Source organism: Lissotriton vulgaris, chromosome 12, assembly GCF_964263255.1.
Source record: "Lissotriton vulgaris chromosome 12, aLisVul1.2, whole genome shotgun sequence".
In the NCBI taxonomy this organism is placed as follows: domain Eukaryota; kingdom Metazoa; phylum Chordata; class Amphibia; order Caudata; family Salamandridae; genus Lissotriton; species Lissotriton vulgaris.
In genome coordinates, this window is record NC_141700.1 from 487,672,314 (window position 1) to 487,698,067 (window position 25,754).

Here is a 25,754-nt window from a genome sequence, read left to right on the forward strand (position 1 = left end):
TAGCATCAATTTATGCCCACCAGAGGGCTCAATTATGAGAATATCGCTTTAACTATAAAAGTATAACAATGTGATGTAAATGATGAGCAATTCACATGAAGATGTCGGACCACCGTAATTACATTGAGGGCTAAAGATGCATGATGTAACACAGTAGAAATGCAATTGCCGCCTGACATATTGTTAAATTTTGTGTTTAAAAACGTATATAAAAAAAATTTATGTAAAAACTACATTTCCCATCTAACTTCCTGTAAGTTAACAGGAAGTGAGATCAGTAATAGAGGAGTTCTGGCGGGTCCCTCGAAATATAGGAGGGGCATGAACGTTATTGCAATGACTGAACAAGCGACAGTTGGTTGCGAAACGCGTCGGTTTTTGTATGGCTGGAGTAATAACAATGAAATAAAAAGGATCGGGAAAGGATTTTTGTGAGTGCTGACTTATTCCCTTGGAAGAAGGGAGTTGTGAAATACATTGAAGCGGGGCTCTGCTTGGAAGTCAAAACACCGGTGGAAAGCGCGCCATTGGCCCGCAGAATCGAGCCAAGGCTGTTGATATAGATATATATATATATATATATATATATATATATATATATATATATATATATATATATATATATATATATATATATATATATATAATACAATCACACACACCCACACACAAGAAAAAATTATACATCGATTTAGGCTTATCTTTTCTGCCCGGAGCAACCAACTACAAACACACAACCACGTCAACAGCCTCTTGTGCACCCACATAACTTGACCCACCTGTAGTATGGTACCATAAAAACATGCTAAGAATATCATCTCTCTGATTAGCTTCAGAATGAACAAGGTGCTCTACTTCCCTGCCGTGAAATTCTGTTATGCTACTAAGTCCTAAAACAACCTGTGAGCAGCCTCTGAACCAGAGAAACCGACACAGGAAGGAGCACAACAGGGGGGTGGTGGGGGGGGGGGGGTTGTTAAACATGCAGTGAGGCAGGCGAAGTCCAGAATGTAGGTGCACCATAGCTCTCAAAAAACAAAAGTATGGGGCAGCGTCTGCAGCGCTAAACTGCCTATTGAAGCTTCTCAGCGCCAATAAAGAAAGACAGACAGAAACCCGCTGGGGCTTACCAAGTGCCAGTGAGGCTTCTGCACCATGCCAGGAATTAATGGGGGCGTAAATCAATTCAAATCAATTGTGGCGGCAAGAATGGTAATTCCTAACACTCACTGCTAAAGCAGTTTTCAATACAGTGCATGTTTGAGTTAAATAACTGAAGTCCATCTTGGTACTATGAAGCACTGCTAGTGGTAAGAAGAATCAGCTGCAGTATTGAATATAGTTCTTGCTACACAGATGTTTTTTTGTATTTATCCTGCAACCCAGAATGAATAGTGGTCAGGACAAAGGGTTATTCAGATCCCAAGCAGGCCAAACTCTGGTTTTAGACCAGAACATCCCCAAGCTTCCCTCAAAGGGGGCAGCAAATTGCTTACCAAAAACCAGACATTGAGAATAGCGATAACACGAATATAAGTAAAAGGTATACTACTTGATACGAAACCGAGTATGTGAACAATAGATCATAATTAATACACCCTCAACAACGTATGCATAAAATGAATGACAAGATAGAAAAATGTGAGGAAAGGTGGGGCATATCAGAATAGCGCATCACAGAAATAAAAGTACTGTGACTATAAAATCGAGGTAAAATTCAGTTTCCACTCATTGTATTGCAACTTAGTGCCAAGAATGAAGACTTGGAGTCCCGCTTTAGCAGTAACAAATTGCACAAGTTTTCCAGCACCGCCCCAGTGATACACTTTGTAGACTATTAAAGATGTAGAAATCATTGTTATGAGAAGACCGCTTCTCTCTCCTGTCTTGACCATCACTGGGCTTGCCTCCATGGGCAATCATAGCAAGAATCCTAAACTAAAGAGACGATGAGCATGTAGCATTCAGGCTAGCAAGTGATTTTTAAAGAAGTAGCAATAGTAAGGAGTGGAAATTGAATTCTACCTTGATTTTACAGCCACAGTACTGGAGAAGCAGTGATCTTTCATACCAGTGAAAAGAAAATGGAAACACTGACTGGTGTATGCAATGCTACATCCTGCAAAATTAAAAGTCAAGCATAAAGACAGATGGCCTGATTGATATCTATAAAATTATTATGGGGCAACATTGTACCATTGGACCCGGGCTAGTATATACAAAAACAAGACAATGGTCTTCGAGAGAGGTTTTAAGCCTAAACCTCCTAGCCGAAATATTACGATTCAGAAACAACCACTTAGAATCATACAATTAATTTAGTTCAATTTGTCAAATTACATACAGGTGCTCCAGGAATGACGCACTGAAAGTGAATAATGACAGTGAAAAAAGATGCGCGTTGGTGCTACACAAAAATATATATACAACATATATGCACACTTGTCTCTAGGGCGTTAAACAAAGAAGACTCTCAACAGGACTCAAAATGAGTGTATAGTACATATATCAAGATAGATCGTATCAGTCCACTGGTACATTTGTCAACGTTTCTACCATATTGTGGGACATTTGTTAGGGTCAAAAAGTGAAACAAATCGCACAAGAAACAACAATCGATCAGGACATTATGCGTAGGGTCTACGAAGATATTAAATGTAGTCAAAGACGGTAACCTTACTGTCATACAACTCAAATGTAGGCATTTCCAAAGCATCTTTGACATGGGGATTCCCAAAAAGAGACTTTAAAATGATGGATGCGATATGTGCAAAACTCCACCTCTGCAGTGTTATACAGACGGTGTCATGTCATAACAAAACAGAATAATCTGGGCATTGATATGTAGTATGCACCAAATGCAGAGGAGAGTGATGTCAGCTAGGCACTAAAATCAACACAATGGGCCAGATGTACAACGCTTTTTAGCGTCTTAGACCCGTTTGCGCACGCTAAAAAGCATGGACCCATGTACAAACAGTATTTTTGCAAAATACTGTTTTGCGACTCACTATTAGGAAGGAGCATTCCCTTCCTAATAGCAACTGCAAAGCTAAGTACCAATGTTTTGCAACCGCAATTGCGGTTGCAAAACACCCTCAAATTACCACTTACTTCAAGTAGGTGATAATGCATTCGCAAATAAGAAAGGGTCCCCAAGGGACTCCTTCCCCTTTGCAAATGCATGCAATATTATTTTTTAAGGGCAAGCAGGGGTCCCATGGACCACTACCTGCTCTTAAAAAATGTAACAAAAACTTTACATTTTTCTTTTTCAAATGCATCCCATTTTCCTTTAAGGGAAACGGCTGCATTTTTAAAAAAAGCTGCTTTATTTGAAAGCAGTCCCAGACATGGAGATCTGCTGAGCCCAGCAGGTCACCATCCCTGGGAGGGCCTGTCATTCCCAATGGGCTCGCAAATTGCAAGAGGCTCATTAATATTCATGAGCCTTGCAATTTGCGACAACCATTGGGAATCGCAAACAGTGTTAAACACAATGTTGTACATGCCAAAAAGCGCCTTGCATACTGCGAGTCGCAAATGCGACGCAATTTGTGAGGCGCTATTTGGCAGCTCGTTCATCTGACCCAATGTCATCAAAGTCACCCAGAAACAACCGTAGCAGCCGCGAGGCTAAATACATAGGAACCCATTCCGCTGCAAAAATATCTATGGTGAAATAAAGGATACCGAATAATGTTGGCAGTGACAACAAATATTGTACATGTCACCTAAAAATTAAGGCATAAAGGCTAAGGGCCCCATTAGGATGGCGGGCGGATTGCCCCCTCCGGGCCGGCGGTAGTCACCGCCGGCCCGGCGGGGGCGATCCGTCCGTCATCCCTGTAGAAAAGACCCCCTGCCGTAATATTATGGCCGGGGGGTCTGCGGCGGACGGAAAGACCCGCCCCTTTTCCGCCCGGTCGGCATGTCGACTGGGCGGAAAAGGGTTCAATATGGTTGCGGTGTCTTTCAGACACCGACAGACATATTAGAATGTGCCTTTGTGAATGCCTTTCCGTGGCGGCAATCCACGGATGGGCATGCAGAGTTTGCTTGGGGGAGCCATTGCGGGCCCCCATGGACTCCGGGGGGTACACATCTTTCAAAGAACAACTTAGCAGCCACCGCGCTGTGCTTTTCAGCACCGCCCGCCGCAATGTAAAAAATACGGGATGCGCCCGCCACTGTGGCGTGTGCATCCTAATTGCCCCCACTGGCGGGCGGTTCCTTTTACCGTGAGGATGGCGGGCGGACAAAGTCAGCCGCCATCTAAATGATGCCCTAAGTGTTTCATTCCATTGGGTATCTGTCCCGCTGTATTACTGGTCCGATAAAAAAGGCTGTCTGGAGGTTGAAAACAGCACCTTCTCGAGATTGATGCAATAAGACTTCTATTGTCTGGCGACAAAATAGACGTCCAAAAATTAATTATAGAAAGGCTGAATTTAAAAGATGCCAAGCTAATGCCATCATGTGGGGAAACAAAGAAACTTACTTCAAACTCGTGCTGGGACCACTACTACAATTTGCAACGTTGTCAAGAAGATAAATAGAAATCCATGCCGCGGTTAGCATGCTTTCGGGGGAAGAAAACAGAAGACCTTACATAAGCCCAGAATTGTCAGTACATTGGAGGGGAGATGACCTAGAGTAAACAGGATCCACCCATATGTAAGGAATAAATTATAGGGCAAACATTGTTGAAGTGCAGTTCCAATGGCTTGCTAAACTATAGTAGAAATAGAAGAGCCACTACTCTGAACGATTGAAATAGATAGGGGGACCCTGCTCATTGTCCACTAATGAATACACAACAAACCTTAGGAAAACTATAGTCAACATACAAAGCATTTATTGCAGTTCGTTCAAAACACTGCTCAGCTCGGAAAGCAACAAAACAACTTATTAAAAACATTTTTATAAAGTAAATCAATGTTGAGGTGGCATTTTGAGGATCATTGAATTTGACAGAACCATACTGACTGACAATTATGTTTGACTTTGTTGTACATTATGGTGGACCTACGGGGCAAAAGTAGTGCATCTTGGGACTGGGAAGTGGGTGCAATACCAGCAGCGGTTCAGTGTTATGAAAAACCTCCATGACTCGGTCCTTGCATAAATATTTCTTTTTTTATATATATTTATACCTTTATTGGCATATAAAGATTCCACAGGGAAAGCACATCTCAATCTGAAGCTACCTTTAGATTCCTGTGTCCCCCCCTCCGACCATTCATCATGACCATAACAGATCGTCCACATAATATGGCGTCAACAACTGCAAGACCATCTACATAAGTGGGTAAAAAAAGAACAGGAGAAATCATAAATCTTTATTCAGGAATACCTCAGCCCATAATTATAGGATCTATATGATTTACCATTTATTACCCCCCCCCCCCTTTAACTTGCTTTCATTCTGGACCATTGCAGCAAATAAAAAGACACTCAATATAGACAGTAGCTGAAAACCTCTAAGTTCCTTTAGTCACTAGTCATAATCATGCAATATGTCTTCATACCCAACAGCGCTCCCAGACACAGAAAATTGCCGACTGTTGCAGCAGCCCAGATAACATAGACATCCAAGCTAACAGATCATCGTCAATCTTTTCATTCCTCCGGACATGTATCATCCGTACCCCCCGGCAGTTGCCCACTCGCAGACATCTTGCGGCCATGCTTTACACGTCAGGGGCATAGGCCTAAGCCAAGAAATGGCGATCCGTTACTTTGCCAATACCAGACCTAAAAGGACACATTTCCTGCTTAGTTTATTTTTTACAGGCGAGGGGAGCAGGCCATAGGTATCTCCCATTGGAGAAGTGTGGCTCAATGGGTGGAGAAGTGTGGCTCAATGGTTCGAGCGGTAGACCCTGATGCAGAGGTCTAGCCCGGGACCAGGGTTCAATTCCCCGCCTCGGCGGGTCTTGGGCTAAAAAATTCCACGGACCTGATAATTCTCGCCTCGGTGCCTATTCTAATCATGGAGTCCCACTCTGCAACTCTGGGAAATAGCTTGCTTAATCTCCACAACGGCCCCCACAACGCTAAGGATGCCTGGCCTCCACCTTGGGGGTGCCCAGGAGTGGACGCCTCACAGGGAAAGCCAGGATGGGTTCCACAGCGGTATTCGTACAAGCGCCTTGAGACCCTTGCGGGTGAGTAGTGCGCTATACAAGTATCAATTTACATTTACATTTTTACATTGGAAGCCATCTCAAGATGAGGAAGTATTTCCCGCCAGCAGGAAGCCAAGGACGGACACGTCCAGATCATATAAATAACGCGGACACTGCTCTGACTGGGTAGGATAAATTATATGTAACAATCGTCGGGTGTGGTAACTCTGTTGCACGAAATTATACTGCAAACATTTGAAACAGGCATTAGAACTGATAGGGGTATATTACCAAGGGTGGCGATATTGAATTATCGCTGGTTTAGCGGCCGTTTTCGGCCGCTACGCGGCGATAATTCTATCGCTTTATTACCAAGCTGTCGCTAACTGATGTTAGCCACAGTTTCAGGCGATAGCGAGTGGTTTGGGGCCCGCTTTGCTTGTCAGCGATATTTATCGCTAATGACATGCAAAGTGGGCGTTCCCAACCTTTTAGCGACTGAAACAGTCTCTAACCTCGCTATCTCCTATTACCAACACAGGCGTAGCAATGGAAATATTCCCGCTAGCCCCAAAAACTAACACCTGCTCAGACCAGTTCTTAGCCATGTTATCCAATGGGAGGTGGATAACATGGCTAAGAGCATTTGGTCGCTAATGCATGAATATCGCTGATTATTCAGCGATATTCATGCATTTCGCATGATTTTTATCACTTTTGAGATAAACCTTGATAATAGCAAGGTATCTCAACGATAAAAATCGTCGAGGCGCTGCAATAAAATGATTGCCGCTAACACTGTTTTGCGATATTTATCGCTATTTCTTGGTAATATGCCCCATAGTTCGTACTTCCTCATGTACCTTCACCTAATCCTCTGCCAGTAAGGGCTCCTTGAATAATGCATCTCATTGTGCCTGTATTGGAAGTGCCGCCTCTGGTAAGCCATCACATAGGGCCCGCTAAAGATGGGACACCAAACGACGACCTTAAGCCATGTTCAACAAGACTGTCAAAATGTTAGTTTGGGGAGGTTCTTTAGGACAGAAAAGCCATCTCCTGCGCAGTGCTCGAGATTTTCTGGTTTTGAAGACATTGTCCCACTCTGAGAGTTAAGGTCTAATTCGCTTCCTCTTGGGTAATTAACTGATGAGCCACATATAGGTCACCCATCGACTGGCAAGGCTTAATGTGGGCCTGCGGGGGATCCCGATCCAGCATCCCATCCCGAACACCACTGCTGCACCCAAAATAGGGAGCCTCAGCTGTAATCCATATTAAGGACATAATATTAGTAAAACAGATCTCCAAGCCCTCAAGTACGCCATGCAGGATGACATAATGTTTCTCTGGATCTACAACGTGATTTAAGTGTCTAAAGGGGACCTCCCGAGCTACCCAAATATACGTGCCTCGTGCATAGCAGAGTATTGAGTGGCATAGAGCAGCCCTCTCCAGCGTTTTCACAAGGACAGAAGCCTGGCTGTCACCCCATACATGTGTTTGTTGCAAGCAGGCTATCGCCACTCCATACATATGCAAACACTCGTGGCCGCTTCTCAAGGGTGACCACACCTCGGACATTCCATGTAAACAATTTATTCATGGGGGCAGCCATACTTCACATACTTGCTCTTATCCTCCCAGAGGCGTAGGTAGAGCCCATGGCGCCCGGGGCTATCCCACAGACTGCCGCCCATGGCATCCGCAGCACCATGACCGTGCGAGGACAAGTCTCAACTCTAATTTCGAATCTCACCCAACTGTCAATCTTCGGGCACAAATATTTCTCACATGTATCACCGGAATGCCACCTCCACACTGGTCCACCAACCAGTGCAAACAAGTGCCAGCTATCTGAACTCGCAGCCGCAGAGGGCCGCGCACAGCACCCCGGGGCCACTTGCCCAACCATACTGGTGTGATTTTTCCTAATACCTCCAAACATATCCGTAAGCCTGCCTGACTGTGATCGGCAAGCACATCCCATAGGCTCTCCTGAGGCCCACCCAGCAACCATGCTCAAGTCTCCATAACCACACTCTTTCTCAGGTGCATTTAATTTGATTTACAGCGCCACCTATACCAGTGTATGTTGTCAGACACTTTACATCACACACACCACACAGAGACAATCATTTATGTCTGTGTAAATCACTGTATAGGAAATGTTACATAGGACAAAGGACTACAAGGTGTAGAAGCCACATGAAAACCGTACTAGTAGGCAGTATAGTTTAATAGCTCACTGTTCTATGTTAGGATTTTAACTTATAAACTGCAAGTAACAAAAGAATCTCTCTGACAAAAGCAGTAACCTACTAACCTAGTTAATATTATGTGCACTTTGTGATCTGCATGGTACACTTTCTTTGCAGCAGGCACATTAACCCTCTGTGCTACTTTTCCAGGAGTCAACCCTTCCACTAGACAAAACTCCGATCTCTCTCTAGGAAGAACATTAATCACCAAAGTTATCATGACATTTTTATTGTTGCTGAAAATTGCTGGAGGCCAGGAAGGAGGTTGCAAGTTTTTTTTAAACCATAATATACTTACAAATACTACACACCCACCCGAAATAGGTACCCAGTGCGGTCACACAGTTCGCACTGCTCTAACCTGCTCTAGGTTCATGTGACCTCAGTGACAGAGGGCCATATGTATCATAGTTCCGTTTTGCGATTCCTAAATAGCGATTTTTAAGGAATCGCTATTTAGGAATCGCAAAATGGTATGTATGAAGAAAATCGCTTTTTTTTAGCGATTCCTTAAGCTTCCTTAATTACGAATTCGCAATTTGCTAATCGCAATTTGAGAATTATTGCAAGGGTGCAGGGGTGTCTCAAGGACACCCTGCTGCACCCCTGTAAATTACATGTGTGTGCATATGGCGCCCATACATGCACCATGGGCATGTATGTATATGCGTCATATGCCACCCTGACAAATGCACAATTGTGCATATTTACAAGAAATCGCAAATTACCACCAACTACAAGTTGGTGGTAATTTGCGATTTCTAAACCTCAAATCGCAATTCTTAAAATCTTCAAACATAGCATTTAAGGAATCGCAAAATTGCGATTCCTTAAATGCTATGGCAAATTATGGAATCGCAAGTATTTGCGATTCCTTAATATGCGAATGTTTCATACATTTCAAATCATGCAAAATAGCCTTTTGCGATTCGCAAAGGCCGAAATTCGGCGAATTTCGGCCTTTGCGATTCCCAAAAGGCTTGATACATATGGCCCAGAGTCACAGTGACGGGATCACTGTTGCTCTAGGGTGTGCTGCTTCGTAGGCCTGCCTGCAAGACTGGAGATAAACTTCAGTATGGATTGTGGTGGACAGGCCTTCAGGGTTAACCCACAATTGACACCACTAGGGTACACCTGCTTGTGGTAAGACATCAGGCCTTCTAAGGTCTAGTGGGGCATTCTAAGGACTAGCATGGAAATCTGCTCCCTCAGTAGAGTGGTCTGGTGGACTGGTCATGAAGGGTGAACCCAGTTCCCAAGTTCCAAATTTGACAACTCTGGCCATAGTGCCACATCCTCTCCCACACTGAACACCATACTGCCCCACTGAGAAAAACTCGCACTACCTTCAGCTACAACCTAATTGTGCCCGCTATAAACACTTGGATGTAGCTCAATTCAAATTATGCACTTGATAAGAGCAATATGCTGCCTAACAATAAAAAGTCAAAGCAAACACTCATAGGGAATGCAAGATTAAGTAAAGCATGTGAAATGTAAGCAGAAACAACATAGTTACCTTAACGTTCTCTCACGCACTATTCAGAAATCAGCGAGTGGTTTTTACCTGAAAAGTTAAGGACATGACTACAGGGACCTGAAAGGAACCGTTTCAATGTCCATTGCTTATATCCTTACAAAACGTAAGCAGTATGGTTTAAAAAGACCACATCCATAAACACAGAGCCATGGTACATACTCAAATTCTGTAAAGTGAGACTGATGTGTTTGGATGTCAATAAAACCAATCTTGCCACTTTGCAACCACTCTGACTTGCTTTCTTTAGTTATGTATTTATTTTTCATATTTAAAACCTTTTATTTATTTCCATCCTGAGGCTGCACTTTGGAACAGAAAAATGTCAGAAAAAGGGCATTTCCAGCAAGAGTGTTTTTCTTTTTTGGATCCATTTCACAAGCAACTAAATGAAAGAAGTAAAGAGAGGTTGTGAACGGTTTCTTCAAGTCACGGTTTTGAGTAAGTCCACAATCAGCCGACACGTGTTTTGTCGTGTTTCGGTGAGTCAACACGACTCTTCAGGGCTCGTGGCTTAACCTCGTTATAATGGGTTAAGATAAGTTGTAGTTTCGTTGGGACGTTCGATGTGCGGATATAAATAATATTCAAAAAGAATTCTACTAGAATTGGTTCGTTTAAGCTTCTAGGAACGCAGATATGTTCCTCTTCTCAGTGTTCAACCCATCAAGTGATGCGGGGATTTAAAGGTTCACGCTCAATACGTGTACGTATTTAGCCATACCGGGAGGGGATTCAACTCTTGGAACTGCAAAACGGGTGCGTTTCACGTCCGAAGGTTCAGGAGTGTGGTATCCCTCCTCTGTTTTTTCCCGGTCGCCGTGTTTCGAAAGACGGCGACCGGGAAACAACAGAGGAGGGATACCACACTCCTGAACCTTCGGACGTGAAACGCACCCGTTTTGCAGTTCCAAGAGTTGGATCCCCTCCCGGTATGGCTAAATACGTACACGTATTAAGCGTGAACCTTTAAATCCCTGCATCACTTGATGGGTTGAACACTGAGAAGAGGAACATATCCGCGTTCCTAGAAGCTTAAATGAACCAATTCTAGTAGAATTCTTTTTGAATATTATTTATATCCGCACATCGAACGTCCCAACGAAACTACAACTTATCTTAACCCATTATAACAAGGTTAAGCCACGAGCCCTGAAGAGTCGTGTTGACTCACCGAAACACGACGAAACACGAGTCGGCTCATTGTGGACTATTCCTCGAGTGTGGACTCATTAAACCATCATCTTTAAAAGAGAAAAAATACCCAAGAATCTGCATCTGTTATTTTCACCTGCTTGTGTTATACATGACTAACTGTATCGATACCTTGCTGTATGTGCGAGAGCTTTGCTGGTTTATTGTATTGTGAAGTCATCTGACTTTATAGTTGGGCGGTTAAGGGCTTTTTTCCGTCCGCTCTACACGCACTACCTATTTACCTACTTACAAAACACTCTTTAACGTAGAAATTGAGGCAGAGCGCCCCCATGATCTGAAATTCTCCTAAAAAACCCTGCACAGCTGCCACGGTTTTGAGTAAGTAAGGAGCAAGACAGAAAGAGAGGGAATCAGAGGCATAGCTAGACTGACTGACAGTAGTGTCAGTGAGTACCCTGGTCCCCAAATAAACTACAAAGGCTGCTGCCCCCAAAATAGTGCCGCCTGGGGCGGACCGCCCCCCCTCCCCCCTAGCTACGCCACTGTATCCTCCCCAAAGCTACTAAGCAGATACGTTCAAACAACACCAAAGGGGTGTGGATTACCCCGCAACGACAAGAAAACAACATAAATCTTTCAACCCAAACTCAGACCATCAAATCATAGTTTACCCTGAGCTCTCCCCTCCCACTGGGCAGTATCTCAATTCCACCTGGCTCAAAAAAGGTAAAACAAAGAATTAGCAAATGCTGCCCTATTCTCCAATATAGAATAGAAGAAAAACATGTAAAACAATCACCCCCCCCCCCCCCCCCCCAATCCTTACAACTTGGGCTCCGTAAGAAGCCAAGCAGCTGGGAAGGTGCATGGCAAACACACTCCAGCTCCCTTCACAATCGTCTACCTCTGGGGGGGCAAAGCAACCCCCAACTACACACGTTTCAAAGCTGTTAAGGCTAGGACCCCTTAACTATTCTAAACATATATATAAGGCAGAGACATTTCTATCACACGTACAGGGAGAGCAAAACTTTCCTAATGTAGAGATCAAAATGTTTAAGCCCTTGACACCCCCATCAACAACAGTCATAATAATGTAGGGCAATAGAAACATCCCAGGTATGATAAACAGTCACAGGGCTTAACCAGACATTCAGAGGGAGGTGTTGTCATTTGGATATTGGGTACCTTGCTGCTCTTGGGAGGCCATATCCGACTCAGGTACAACCTCCATATCTCGTAGGGTGCCATTTGGGCAAGCTTGTATTCTCCTGGATCCCGCACTAGTGTCTCTTGCCCTCCAGCGGCCTTAGGTCTTTTGTCATGGCCAGAACGGCCCGATGTTGAGGATTGGGTTGACCCCGTCTGGGACACCATGCATACACCAGTCTTTCCACTGAAGTGCAGCCAAGCACTAACCTCCGCAGCCGAGAAAAAAACATGACTTTCCCTTGATACTCAGCTCTCAGCTTAGCGGGGATAAGGAGGGTATATTTCATGTGAGGTTCCCTTAAGCATTGTTCACAGCCAGGAATGTTTTCCTTTGATCCTGCACATGTTGAGTGTAATCCGGATAAATGGAAATAGATGTCCCTCAAACAGAAGAGGCCCTCTAGTGCAAGTTGTCTGCAGGATTGCATCTCGGTCTCTAAAGTTGAACAACTAGGCTATGATTACTCAAGGTGGTGCACTGGGCCTGAGCGGAGGAACCAAAGCTCTGTGCGCTTGCTCAACAGGGAAGAACTTAGAGAGCCTCTTGGGTACTAAAGTGGTAGTGATCTATTCTTCAAGAAAAAGTTCAGTGAATGGACCTTCTGCTTTTCCAGGAAATCCCACAAAACGCAGATTATTCCTGCTGCACCTCCCCTCCACTCGATCTTCCCTGCGCACAACCTGTCTCTGGAGCCCAATAACAGTGTCCTGAAACGTACGGCGCTCCTCTTGTAGAACTGTCATGTTCTGTTCCATGGTGGTCACACACACTTTGATACTTTAAGTAAATCAGCAAGCAGCAGGTTAACATCAGTGACCACAGAGTCAATTTTGTGGACCATCTCATCCCTTAAGTTTGAATTGCTGCCAAAAGATCCGCAAGGGAGGGGGTCGGTGTCACAGCTTGTGATATCAGGTCATTGTTCCCTTCCAAGAACAATTCCTAGACCTCAGGTCTCAGAGGCACCGGCTGGGTATAGTTAAGGATTTTGTTGCTTTGGATTGCTCAGTTTCCTTTCTCCTTCACCATCTTGAAATTTGGAGAGCGAACTGTCGCCGGCTACCATCCATAGGTGAAACATAGACCCAAATAGGTCTATCTAGGTTCCACCTCAACCACCATCAGCAAGGCTCCTCGCCCCCCAATCCAGGTTAGGGTTCCACTTAGTGAGCTAATCTCAGCTTTGTGCCAAATAGAATGTCCTAAGACCTGGGGAGTCAGCGCTGCAATACCTCAGACCTAAGATTCAGGAGGTTCAAACAGGGCACCACTCAGCCAATTAGAGACCCTAGCCCCTCCAAGTAAGCAGTCACAGTGAGAGCTAAGCGGCTTGTCCTGAAATCTGGCTGCTCCTCTCAGTAGAACAGACCATTTTTAAAGTGCACCCCAGCCAGCAGGCTACTATAAAAGTACCCCCTCACTGCTCTCCTCTAGTTCAGCAGCCACCGACCGTGGCTTCCAAAGTTGGCTCAGAGTCTAATTACAGGTATAGTGAAAACCACACAGGCACAGACTGCAGGAGGAGGCCAACAGCCTTTCATTTCAACTTCGCTGTATGCCCCCAGTCAGCTTACCTGTCAGGGCTCACCGCCATGACCTAGTGTGGCACTCGCTGGCCCTGCAGATCGAAGGCTCCTCACCATGGGAGGTACCTTGGCAGCAGCAGTCAGGTCTCCTCTGTCTCCCAAAGGGAGCGCAGCAGCACAGGAGACTGCTATGAAATAACGCAGAGGCCAGCCTACCACATTACCGCTACCCAGGTAGGCGGCTCCGTCCAGGTTGCGGCCACTGTCCTCTCTCCATTCTCACGTTGCAGGGTAATCCACATCCCCTTCTGCATTCAGATTCCCTCCGGGACACCCATTCCACTTCACATCTCGGCCAGGCCTCAGGGGCGCCTCAGGGCCACAGTACACCCCTACCATGGCCCAGGCATGCAACGCCCATTGGACTCACAGGGCTTCAGCCCCCCTCCCCCCTCGTGTGGTGCAGCCCAGTTTCCCGGGCACACACACAGCTGCACCAGAGCACTTCACAGGGCTTTAAAAGACCTTTTGCTTGTTAATGAGGCTTTGATGCCCCACCCCCTTAGAGCCCCTGCAGCTCCACTCTGCCTTTTGCCTAAAAAATCAGCCCCCCCCCCCGAAATATTTTCTTAGCCCCCTCGAAATTTGACTCTTGTTGCGCCTCTGCCATGGCCCGTCCCCAGGCCACACACGCTGCCCTCAGAATGGCGCTGGCTCGTCTCGACAGGTCGTAACGTCGCACGACAATCAACCTGTCCCACGAATGAGGATGGGAACTCCTCTGCTCACCACGGTCAGTGCTGGCATCACCGTAGTGTATTTTGACCAGGATCGTGACGGAGGTTTCAAGGATTACGGCAGGATCTCTTTCATGTCAGCGGTAGCACCATTAGGCACGTCTTCACGGCCATCTTGCCGGCGACACCCCAATAAATATTTCTTTGTGATGTTTTTCTACAGTTGATTTGTACTGACAATTGCTTGATGCTGAAACTCTTCATTGTTATTATTAATAATTGGTGTCACCGGTTTCATCTTTCCATTCTCATTCCTGCATGGTTCCATCTGTGGTCCAGCACATTTATGCAATCATTTTGTTACTGTATTTTTGTGTAGTTATCTAATTTATTAGTTCGCACTACAGTAGTTGCAGGTCCAAAATTACGTTGTTTTTTTGAGTTGATGAGATGTAAACTATGATGCCGAGCGACCGTCTCTGCAGTGAGGGTGCCATTGTATTTTTAGCAGTTCATGTTCTTACATAAAATCCTTTACAATATTGAAAGACCCAAAATGATCAATGTCAGTCTGGAAGTGCCTGCATTTTGAACATGCAATATCCTTTCAAATGTAAAGATCCCTAACAAAAAAACAAAGCAGCAGGCAGGGTGCAGTGTTTCAAGTGCTTTTATTGAAAGATCCACATGGTACTTCAATTAAGTGTTTACTTTCTGTATAAAAACACTATGATGCCAACCCAATCAGCACCAAATCACTTGTGGAAATGTATGACTCTCTGTTCAGAAGAAAAACAGACTCATACATGATGCCACCATTTTGTTTGGAATACAATATTTATGGGTTCCTAGTTTTACTGATTTCATGCTCTCTTTTTTAGAAGCTACAGACCCCACAAGTGTCAACAAAGCTGCAAAAGAAGTTGAGGCACACCTCAAAGGAGCTGGTCTAAATGTGCTTATCAACAATGCCGGGATCATGCCTCCAAGCACCCTTGAGACCGTGGATGCTGAAGACTTAATGCATCTGTACACAACCAATGTGGTTGGTCCTCTGTTGGTGACCAAGGTAGGAAGACAGTAACGCACTGCTCATCCTCAAACAGTTTAAGAGAGTGGTGAAGACCTGTTTTGAAAAAGCAACTGTGGTTTCTTAAGAGCTGTTCTTTAGCCTGAATGTGGACCTCAACTCGGGTATGGAATAGTACCAAGTTCTGGTGATTCTTTAAACCCCTTCAGCACTTCCCATCCCTCCTTGCAATGCAGACCTGATTGACCTACACTTCTGCTTTACTTTGATAGGGCATAGCCAGCAGGTCAGTTCTCATCAATACAGGTGTGTGAAGACTATTGAGTTCAGCAGACCAGGGCTCTGCTGGGTGGCAGTGAGATGAGGTGAGACGAGGCTGCCAGTAAGCACTGGTGCTCACTCCTGCTTGCCTTCCTCTGGTTCATGGCTTTAGTGCAATGCGAGGGCAATGCCAAACAAGCATGCACCAACACTAACCAGGGAGTAATTTGACCCCAAAGACTCAGGGAATGTTAGGGTAACAAAGCTGTAATTCTTGGGATCCCACTATCTAAAACACATGAGAACTGTAGAGTCTCAAGTTTAAATATCAGAGTGACACAGTTACATATATGGTTGAGTTAGACAAAATCCACTTCTTCCTCCTTATTATCTTTATTCCCTTGACAACTTTGCACGGAACTGTGGGAGAATGGCCTTTAACACTATCCCTTGCTGTATTCGTTGTAGATTAGTCAATATTATTAAATGGCCTTCGAAATTTAACCTTACCGTATTTATTGTATATTAGTCAATATTATCAAAAGTTATAACCTGGGTCCCAAATTCAGTGACTTTTTCTAAAAAGAATGTGTGAGAAATTGGGTTACTGGTTAAGCAGGATATGAGCCCTTCTCAAGTATCAGCAACAATCCCTGTCTGGGTAAACCACTAAAGTCACTAAATTAACCTGTGCTTAACCCTAGCTTGGCACTAAAGCAGTCAGGCTTAACTTAAAGGCAATGTGTAACGTATGTATGCAGTACACAAACAGTAATAAAGTGAAAACACAACACAAGAAAAATCCTACACCAATTTAGAAAAATTGAGTACATTTTAATAATTTTTTTACATGAAAGCTACAAAAATCGAATCAGTAGAGCTAGAGTGATGAACGTTTAAAATTTTAAGTGAAAACTTGCACCTAAAAGATGAAAGTGCCAACTGTTGACATCTAGTTGCATAAGACCAGAGCAAAGTCTGAAGTTATGGCCGACCGCGATGGAGCGCGGATCGGATACAAGAAGTGGATTCAGCCCAGTCTCCACTTACCTGCAGCCTTAAAAGAAATTTTAACAAGCTGCTGAACAGTATTTGCTGCTTTGGAAAAGAACACAGGAAGAGCTACTGCAAAGTCAGGTGTCCTGCAATGCACCATGGGTGGATTGACAAGCAGGTTGGTCCTGGTCTCCTCTTGGTTCTCAGAGCACGTTTTGGTTGAAAATGTTCTATGCCCCAAGTTTTGGATTTAGGCTTTTTGGCCACCTTTAGCACCACTTCCAAGGGTCCATGGCTAGAGGGGCACCACTTGGAGGGTTGGGACTCACTTAGATGCAGGTTCAAGATGGTTTGAGCCCTTTATGTCCTTGAGGCTCTGATTAGGAGGCCAGACAACTAGCCCTTGGATTCACTTTGGTAGTCCTGGGTTCAAGGAAAAGTGCAGATCACAAGCAGCAGGGCAGACCTCTGGGGCATCTGGAGAGTTTTCAGGCAGCAGAGTAGTCCTTCTTGGTGCAGTAAAGCAGTCTTCTGAAGTACACAACAGGCCACAGCAGCATTCAGTCCTCTGAGAGTCCTTCCGTAGGTCCCCAAAGAGAACTGATGAGTGAATCTTATTTTTCCCGGTGACTCCTTTGAACTAGAAGTTTCTAGATGATCTATGTTCAAGACGACTTGGAATTTCCTGCCTCCTTGCACTGGCTCCAGCCTGGCTTTAGGCACAAAAGTCTAGTGTGAAGTTCCTATTGTGTGATCTGGTCCCAGTATATTGATCTGTAAGGCGGACTGTGCCATACTCAGATGGCCCATTCAGGCATCCCTAATCCCTCTATTGTGTGGCTGTATGGAAGGAATATACAAAGGCCAACTGCCACTCACACCTAGTCATGAGACCCAGGAACAGGTGTCAGGCACCAAATGGTTGGGACAAGAAAATTCCAACCTTATAAAGGTGGTATTTCCAAACTTGTGAGTTAAAAGCCAATACATGCCTTTCTTATGGGCTTCCAATCAAAAGCTCTCATTTATTTAAAGTAATAAGGTAACCCAATATTGTGCTATGGTAGAGATAGGCATCACATAGTGAAAAATACATTTGTGAGTTTTTCACTACCAAGAGTACATGACCGACTTTTAAATACAATGCACCCTGCCTGTCTAGGACCTACCTTAGGGGTGACCTATATATAATAAAAATAGAATTTATGGCTTGGCAAGGTGGTTATATGGTGCAAGGGTGCCTGTGTTGCAGGGCTGAGTGATTTTATGAATTTAGGGACAACTTTCTGCTAAAAATCAATCAATTGAGGTGATTTCCTCATTCTATGTGTGCAGCACACATACAAAGAGGAAAAAACGATGAGAAATAATAATATTTCTCCTTGTTGTGCCTCTCTAATGCCACCCCTGAGGTGGCATTACATTCTGATGCATTCCCGGGTTAACGATTCCTCTTCAATCTGGGAATGCTTCAAATTCCATGGGTGATGTGTGGGAACACTCATCGCTACACCCATGGAACGCCCCTTTCACGCAGTGTTCTGCGTGAAAGGGGCTCATATTTACAAGGCCATGAAAAGCCACATAAACATTTCGCCATGGGAACGTTAAAAAAGTGATGCTCCGGCGGTACAAATTTGCCGCACGGGGCCTCATAGATGAGGCCCTGAGTGTCTATCCTGCATGGACCTACCTGTGCTGTGTATTTCCATAAATCTTGGCAAACAACACATAAAGATTAGTAAACAACTAAAGTGGTGGCCATTGTTTATGTGCTAAGTCATAAGAGGCATGGTGGTACCACACCCTGCTCAAGAGTTTGTGAACATTACTGGCCGTAGACGCTGTGGGTTGCAAACATCACAATCGAAAGCATAGTGAAACTCTGTGTGGGTCAAGCCCATGGCCTGGCAGGCACAGCTGTCATAACTACCTGGCACAAATAGAAGGCAACTTATTTTGGTTTAAAAAAGAACGCCTACTTCAAGGGTTTGTTAATTTCAAATGAACCACAACGACAAACTGGGCATGGACGAAGCCCTCCCCATGGCAGGCTCAATGTTCACAATGGAAAGATACTCTAGTCCTGAACGTTTGTTTAGCGCTAAATTCAGACTCGCGTGACTGTTCTTACGCAACAAACTAAAAACATCCACAACCTTGGCATGGCCAAAGTCTTTTCCCTGGTGGACCCCACTGTCACATCCATCATACACACACAAACAGGACACAACATATTTTGGGTGCAGAAAGCTGCCATACTCCAGTGGTTGCTTACATTAAACTGAGAATTAACAATAAACATTCCGTTTTTCCTAAACTTATATGTATAATATGCATCCATCGCTTTTCATCCATTTGTTATTGTTTGTCATTCACATTTTGCTTCCACCCCCTACAGCATACATACTGCACAGGGTAGTGAATCCGTGTACTTCAGGTACTGGTTAACTTCACTTTAAGTGACTGCATTTTTGCTCTTTACAAGGAGCTTATATATTTGCACACAATGGAGCTCTCGTCAGTGCCATTGTTATTTTCTGTTTTTAATTAATCATTAATTTAGTGTTACCTTTGTATTGATGTGGTAGCATGATGCTTTCTACCATCCCTTCATTTTTCTTTTGATGTCCGCACAAGGCACATTCCAACTTTATGAAGTCCAGTCTCCTGATATTGTAAATTCCTTTCGAAGAGGCTTTTGTTTATCTGACTGCTGCGGTGTCACAACATATTAAATTGTGTCAATTTGAAACTATTCTTTATAAAGTTATCCTCATTTGAGAATGCACACAATGAAGTGCATTTATAACTACACTCATATTGGAAGTGGCATACATTTGAATTGAGGACTACAATTAGACTTGTACACTAAATGTGTTGGTATGTCCTGCTTGTGTAAATGTTTAGTTTGCCTTCAGTACTCTTGCACGGAGTGCTCATATAGACATTTAACTGTTATTTTACTAATGAAAACGGTGTTGTGTATTCCTATCTATCTATCTATCTATCTATCTATCTATCTATCTATCTATCTATCTATCTATCTATACAACACTATGGGCCGAATGCATCAAAGGGTTTTGCCCATTCTGTGTCTATGGGAAAATGTGTTCATGCATATGTCCCTATATACCTATTCACAGAAAAAAACATAGGTTTCACACCAGTTATAGTTAGCTGGAAATTTTACTGACATAAAACCATTGAAATTCCACGTTATAGTTAGTTGGACTCACTATAACTTGCACGTGTAATGCACTGCTGATGACGTCACATATTACATCACTCATGACATGGTCAGTGACATCACTCATGACATCACTGATGACACCATCCAGTGAATGTGTGTCTTTCTGAAAAATAAATATGTTTTATATATGTATATGTAAAGGTCGATGGAAAAATACATGTTTAAATAAGTGTCTTAATGGATGTTTAAAAAAAAAAATTTGATTTGTTAACTGGTTTATTAAGTGTATCTTAGTGAATACATATATTAGCGAGTATTGTTTAAATATTTAAATGTTTGTATCAGTGTTTCACTTTGTGTATAAGTGGCTGCATGGGTTGGTGAGTAGCTACATGTGTGTGTATATTGGTGATAAGATTTTTTTTAGTATCAGTATAAATGTCTGTATGATTTGGTGGGGGTGTTACTTAACACATAGGTGCATCAATGATTGACTCACTGTTTCTATGTCTTTTGAAGACAGCATATGTGCAGGACTGTATGGGTGGATGTGTGTGTATATATGTGTGTTAGTGAGTGGATGACTGTCTCACTAGTGTCTTTATCAGTAACTACATATGTTTTAATCTAGTATATGTGAGTATTGATGTATATAAGTGAGTATATGTGAGAGATTGTAAGAGTTCCTGTTTTAATACGTTTGTGTTTCTATAAGTGATTGTTTAAGAGAGTAAGTATGAGTAAGTTTCCTTAGAAGTAAGGTGGTTGTGTGTGTATAGCTGTATATGTAAATAAATGGATGTTCAAAAGTTTAATTGCATATGTGAGTATGTGTGTGAGTAACGTTTGGATGACTGTCGGTGTGTAACAGGATGTGTAGGTGTATCACTACATCTGATGAGTGAGTATATGTATGAGTGACTATATAGAACTGTTGGTGAATGAGTGAATGCGTATATAGATGGTGGAATTATTGAATTGGTTGTTGTAACTGGTATGGGTATCTCCATTTTTTAAATTTTTTTAATTTATATTTTTCAATATGTGTTTCATGGGTTACATTACAGTGAAAGGAGGTCTGTCACTCTGTCACAAGGATGATGTCATCAGTGATGTCATGAGTGATGTCACTGACCATGTCATGAGTGATGTAATATGTGACGTCATCAGCAGTGCATTACACGCGCAAGTTATAGTGAGTCCAACTAACTATAACGTGGAATTTCAATAGTTTTATGTCAGTAAAATTTCCAGCTAACTATAACTGTTGTGAAACCTATGGTTTTTTCAGTGAATTTAATAGGTTTTTTTAAATCCTAATTCCTAACTATAACTGGTCTGAAACCTATGGTTTTTTCAGTGAATTTCAAAGGTTTTTTAAATGCTAATTCCTAACTATAACTGGTGTGAAACCTATGGTTTTTTCAGTGAATTTCATAGGTTTTTTAAATGCTAATTCCTAACTATAACTGGTCTGAAACCTATGGTCTTTTCAGTGAATTTCATAGGTTTTTTAATGCTAATTCCTAACTATAAGTCTCACTTTATAAGTAAGACTGTTAGCGCTCTAGTTGTTTAGAACACTCTGGTACATTCTGTCATTGGGCTACAGTTGGGCTACATCTGGCTGATATTTGGGCTACACTTTTTTTTTGTCTCTGGTGGCCATCTTTGGGCTACATTGGCTACATTGGGCTACATTTGGGCTACATTTTGGCTGTAACATATATATAGCCCAATGTAGCACAATATATATTTTTTTTAAAGTTAACTTTCGTAAAAACCACTTGAGAATAGGGCTACCAGTCCCTACAATTTTTCCCATTAATTTTTTTGCTTTGGAGCGCTCCCGGTGCGCGCCCCGGGGAGCGCCCCGAAAAGCGTACTTTTATAAAGCGCCCCGGGGCGCGCTCCGGGGAGCGTCCCGTAAGCGCCAATATCGCGAACGAAAACCTGATCGTGACTTATCGCGTAGCCGCATCTGCGTGATACGCACGGCGTAAGCGCACCCGGAAGCACTCGGGCGAATACGATCGCGCAACGTAAACATCCGACGCGCTTACACGACGCAACCCGGGGCGCGTAGCGTAAGCGCGTCGGGTCATGTGACCTGAAAATAACAATTTTTATTGGTTCATAACAGTTTTGATTTCATAATGATGAAGCCCCTGGTCATGTGACCTAAAAATAACACTTTTCATTGGTTCAATAAATTTTGTTTTTCAAAAGGATGAAAGACCCCACCTTTTTTCCTTATTCTGACTTTGTCCTTTGACTTAGGAAGACCTGTTTGTAGCTCTCTCTACTTTTTTGCTCAAAATAATGGCTTCAGTAGTAGCAGCAGCTGGTGCATCTGCACCACCACAACCACCAAAAGGACCTCCTCAAGATATCATTGGTGGTCTTCAAGAAGAGGAAGAGGAGGAGGAGGAGGAGGAGGAGGAGGGGAGTTCAAGATGGCTGGAAGAACACAATACCCCATACCAGCCAAGACTACACATTATTTGGGAGTTTTTTACTCTCCCAGAGGGGAAAAAAAAAGTAAATGCACCCAAGGTCAGTTGCAAAATTTGTGGCATGGAACTTTCCAGGGGAAACCCAAATAAAAAATATTCATTTGGGAACTACACAATGATATGCCACATGCAGCGCAAACATCCTATAAACTATTCTGCTGCAGAAATGAGGGAACTGGCCAGTAACCCTCCCCGATCAACAAGAACCAGCTCAAAAAGGAAACAACCCACTGCGTCTGCACCAGAGGAAAGTGAGACGATGCTGTGCATTCAGCCCCGATTTGCAGATTTCAGAATTATCTGTAAATATTGTGGGAAGACCATCTGCTACGGAGAACAGAGCGTAAAGCTCATCGTCCTTGCTGGGGACAACCATAAATGCCCCAATAAACCCTAATTTTTTCTTTTCTTTTAGTTTTTTGCTCCAGTTGAGCCATTTTCAATTCCCTGTTTTTCGTTTTTCCCCATGAAAAATGCAAAAAAAATCTAAAACTGTTCAGAAAATCCAAAAAAAGTACAAAATGTTCAAAAAAACAATATAAATAATATAAAACAACAAAAAGAAGAAAAAAAAACTGTTTTTTTTAGAACTACCTCCAATTTCTAAAAAAAGGCTACATTTTTTAAAAACTCTATCATTCATTTTTCCTCTATGGTACGCTCCCCGGTCCGCTCCCCGGTGCGCGTACCGGGCACGCCCCCGCGCCAAACAAAAAAAAAATGTTTTTGCCCCGCGGGGCCCTTTTTAAGCCCCCACATCAAACCTAGGGGGTCAGGGGGGATCTACCCTGCCCCCTTATGGTCATTTCCCCCTTTGTTTTGGCCACCTCTTGTGTCTCAATACTACCGAGACACAAGATGACGGCCGCTCCGGACTGTTTCGAATGTTTACAGACACCCAAGAGCCAATCAGATTTCCGTGCGCACCTCGCGTCCTCGTGTGTCGCGCCCGGGGCGCTCCCCGGAGCGCGTACCGGGGCGCTCTTACAGATATATATATATTTTTGAACCTAAATTACTCAATTTCCACTGGTGCACATATCTTGACACATAGCAAAGGCACATCGGGCTACCAGTCCCTACAATTTTGCCAAATTTGGTTGAAATCCATTCAGCCGTTCGGGCTAAAAGTGAAATCGACCGCCCTATGGAAATTAACATGGGGAAAACGTGTTTTGGGACCCCCCTTTTATCTCGTCCCCCGCTTGATGAATCCCCCCCAAACTTTCAGGGAAGGACAGGAACGCCGCGAGGCCATTTTGAGGAAATTGTCAGTCAGATTCGTCAACCGGCGCCAAAGCTATTCCAAATAGAATTTTGAGATTTAACATTGAAAAAAATCCTAACTATAACTACCTACTGGCGACCGCCAGTAGGTAATATATGTAGGTTACACTATGTAACTGTCAATCTATGCAGCACTATATATCTGTCTAAGTAGGCAACACTATATATCTGTCTATCTAGGTAACACTACTTACCTATACAACCACCTCTTTTTATCTGTCTTTGCAACCCTCCATCTATCAACCATATCTATTGTAATATAGATTTACAAAAACAGTACAAAAAAAATATTTGCAAAGGCCAGAGACTAGCACCCAACGCAGATCAACTAGCTTTTTTAGTTCTGGCCCTCTAATTTTACTAATATTCTGTTTATAACAGTTTTAGGGTCTATCAGGCAGACTTCATCCAATAGTCTGTTTTCTTGTCATTCAAGCTTTTCGTCACTCACTGCATTATGCACCATGGGGCAATGGGTCAGTCCATTTCAGCCTTTGAATGACTTCACTGTGGTTTTATTGTTGGTGAAGCTGCCAACCCTCATCAATCTAAAAAAACATTTTTAAAGGCAAGAATATTTTTGGGTCTCAATAAGCAAACATTACCTTAGTAGTCCCTGACACTTACTGGAACTAATTGGTGTGTGGCTGTGCTCCTTGTGAAAAGGCATCATGCTGTCACTCACAGACGAGAGAGCAAAATGAGAATTGCCAAAGGCAAAAGGCTGGTGGCTAATGCCAGACCTATTGACGTTGTCAGTGTTTGTTTAAAGAATTAATCTACAATCAGTCAGCAGTTAATTATCGGTTCCCCTCGTGGTTACTTTCCGTGCTCACTCACATTTCCTTTTATTTATTTATTTATTTATGTCATTTGTAGAGCGCATGAATCACCCCAGATGTTGTATCTCCGCGCTGTGGACGTGTAAAGGTGAAGCACTTCAGTGTTAGAAAAGTGAGGTTTTGAGTTTTTTCCTAAAGCTCAGATAATTAGTGCAGACGCGAATGTCCAGAGGTAGTTGGTTCCAGAGTTGGGGGGCTAGATAGGAGAACGATTTGCCTCCCAATCTGGTTTGCTTTTTATGCGTAGGATGATAAGAAGGCCTTTCCCTTTTGAGCGAAGGGTACATGATGGTGTGTGTCTGACCAGTTTGTCTGCCAGATATGTAGGACCCATCTGGTTTAGGCCATGCAACAGATTTTTAATTGGATTCTTTTGTGTATGGGTGACCAGTGAAGTTTGTAAACTGTTCAGGGAGGATTCCTTGACAGAGATCAGCAAAGCATTGCTGAAGTCCAAGCGGCTAAGTACTAGGGCGTGTACCAGGGTTTTACGTGTGGAAGCGGGAAGGAAGTGGAAGACCTTGCGGAGCAGGCTGAGTGCGTGGAAGCAAGCTCGTTTGGTTGCAGCTATGTGCTCATCAAGATTAAGTTTGCTGTCCATTAAGACCCCCAGGTTTTTAACCACAGACTTAGGGGATGGTGCCGAGACTAGTTCCTCTGGCCACCAGCTAGGTGACCAGCTGTTGACTGCGTCTTCGAAGAGCATTATTTCTGTTTTTCCTGCGTTTAACTGCAGGAAATTGTTGCTCGTCCATGATGTTATGGTTTTCATGCCTTCTGCGAATATGTTTTTAATGTTGGGTGTGTCTTTATCAAAGGAAAGAAGGAGTGCGTGTCATCTGCGTAGAAAATACAGCAGGGTAGGACTGGGATAGATAAAAGTGGCCCCCTAACAAACAAAACGCATAGCTAAAAAACAAACCCACATATGCAAATCGGGTACGTTTTTAACTTATAAAGACAAGCAATACAGGTGTTTTGCAAGGTATGGGAGAATGCATGCATGCGTGCTTATTGCATGCAATGTTTGTGGTAACATCAGAGAAATCGAGAGTAAAAACCG

At 43.4% G+C, this 25,754-nt stretch overlaps 1 protein-coding gene across 1 annotated transcript in view; it reads left to right on the top strand.

Moving 5' to 3' along the window:
* Nucleotides 1-25,754, top strand: part of LOC147676817 (uncharacterized) — a 184,590-nt gene that overhangs the window by 81,306 nt on the left and 77,530 nt on the right. The window contains exon 3 of the mRNA XM_086945231.1: nt 15,448-15,635. Coding sequence (XP_086801357.1) covers nt 15,448-15,635 — 188 coding nt within the window. The remainder of the gene's footprint in view (nt 1-15,447; nt 15,636-25,754) is intronic.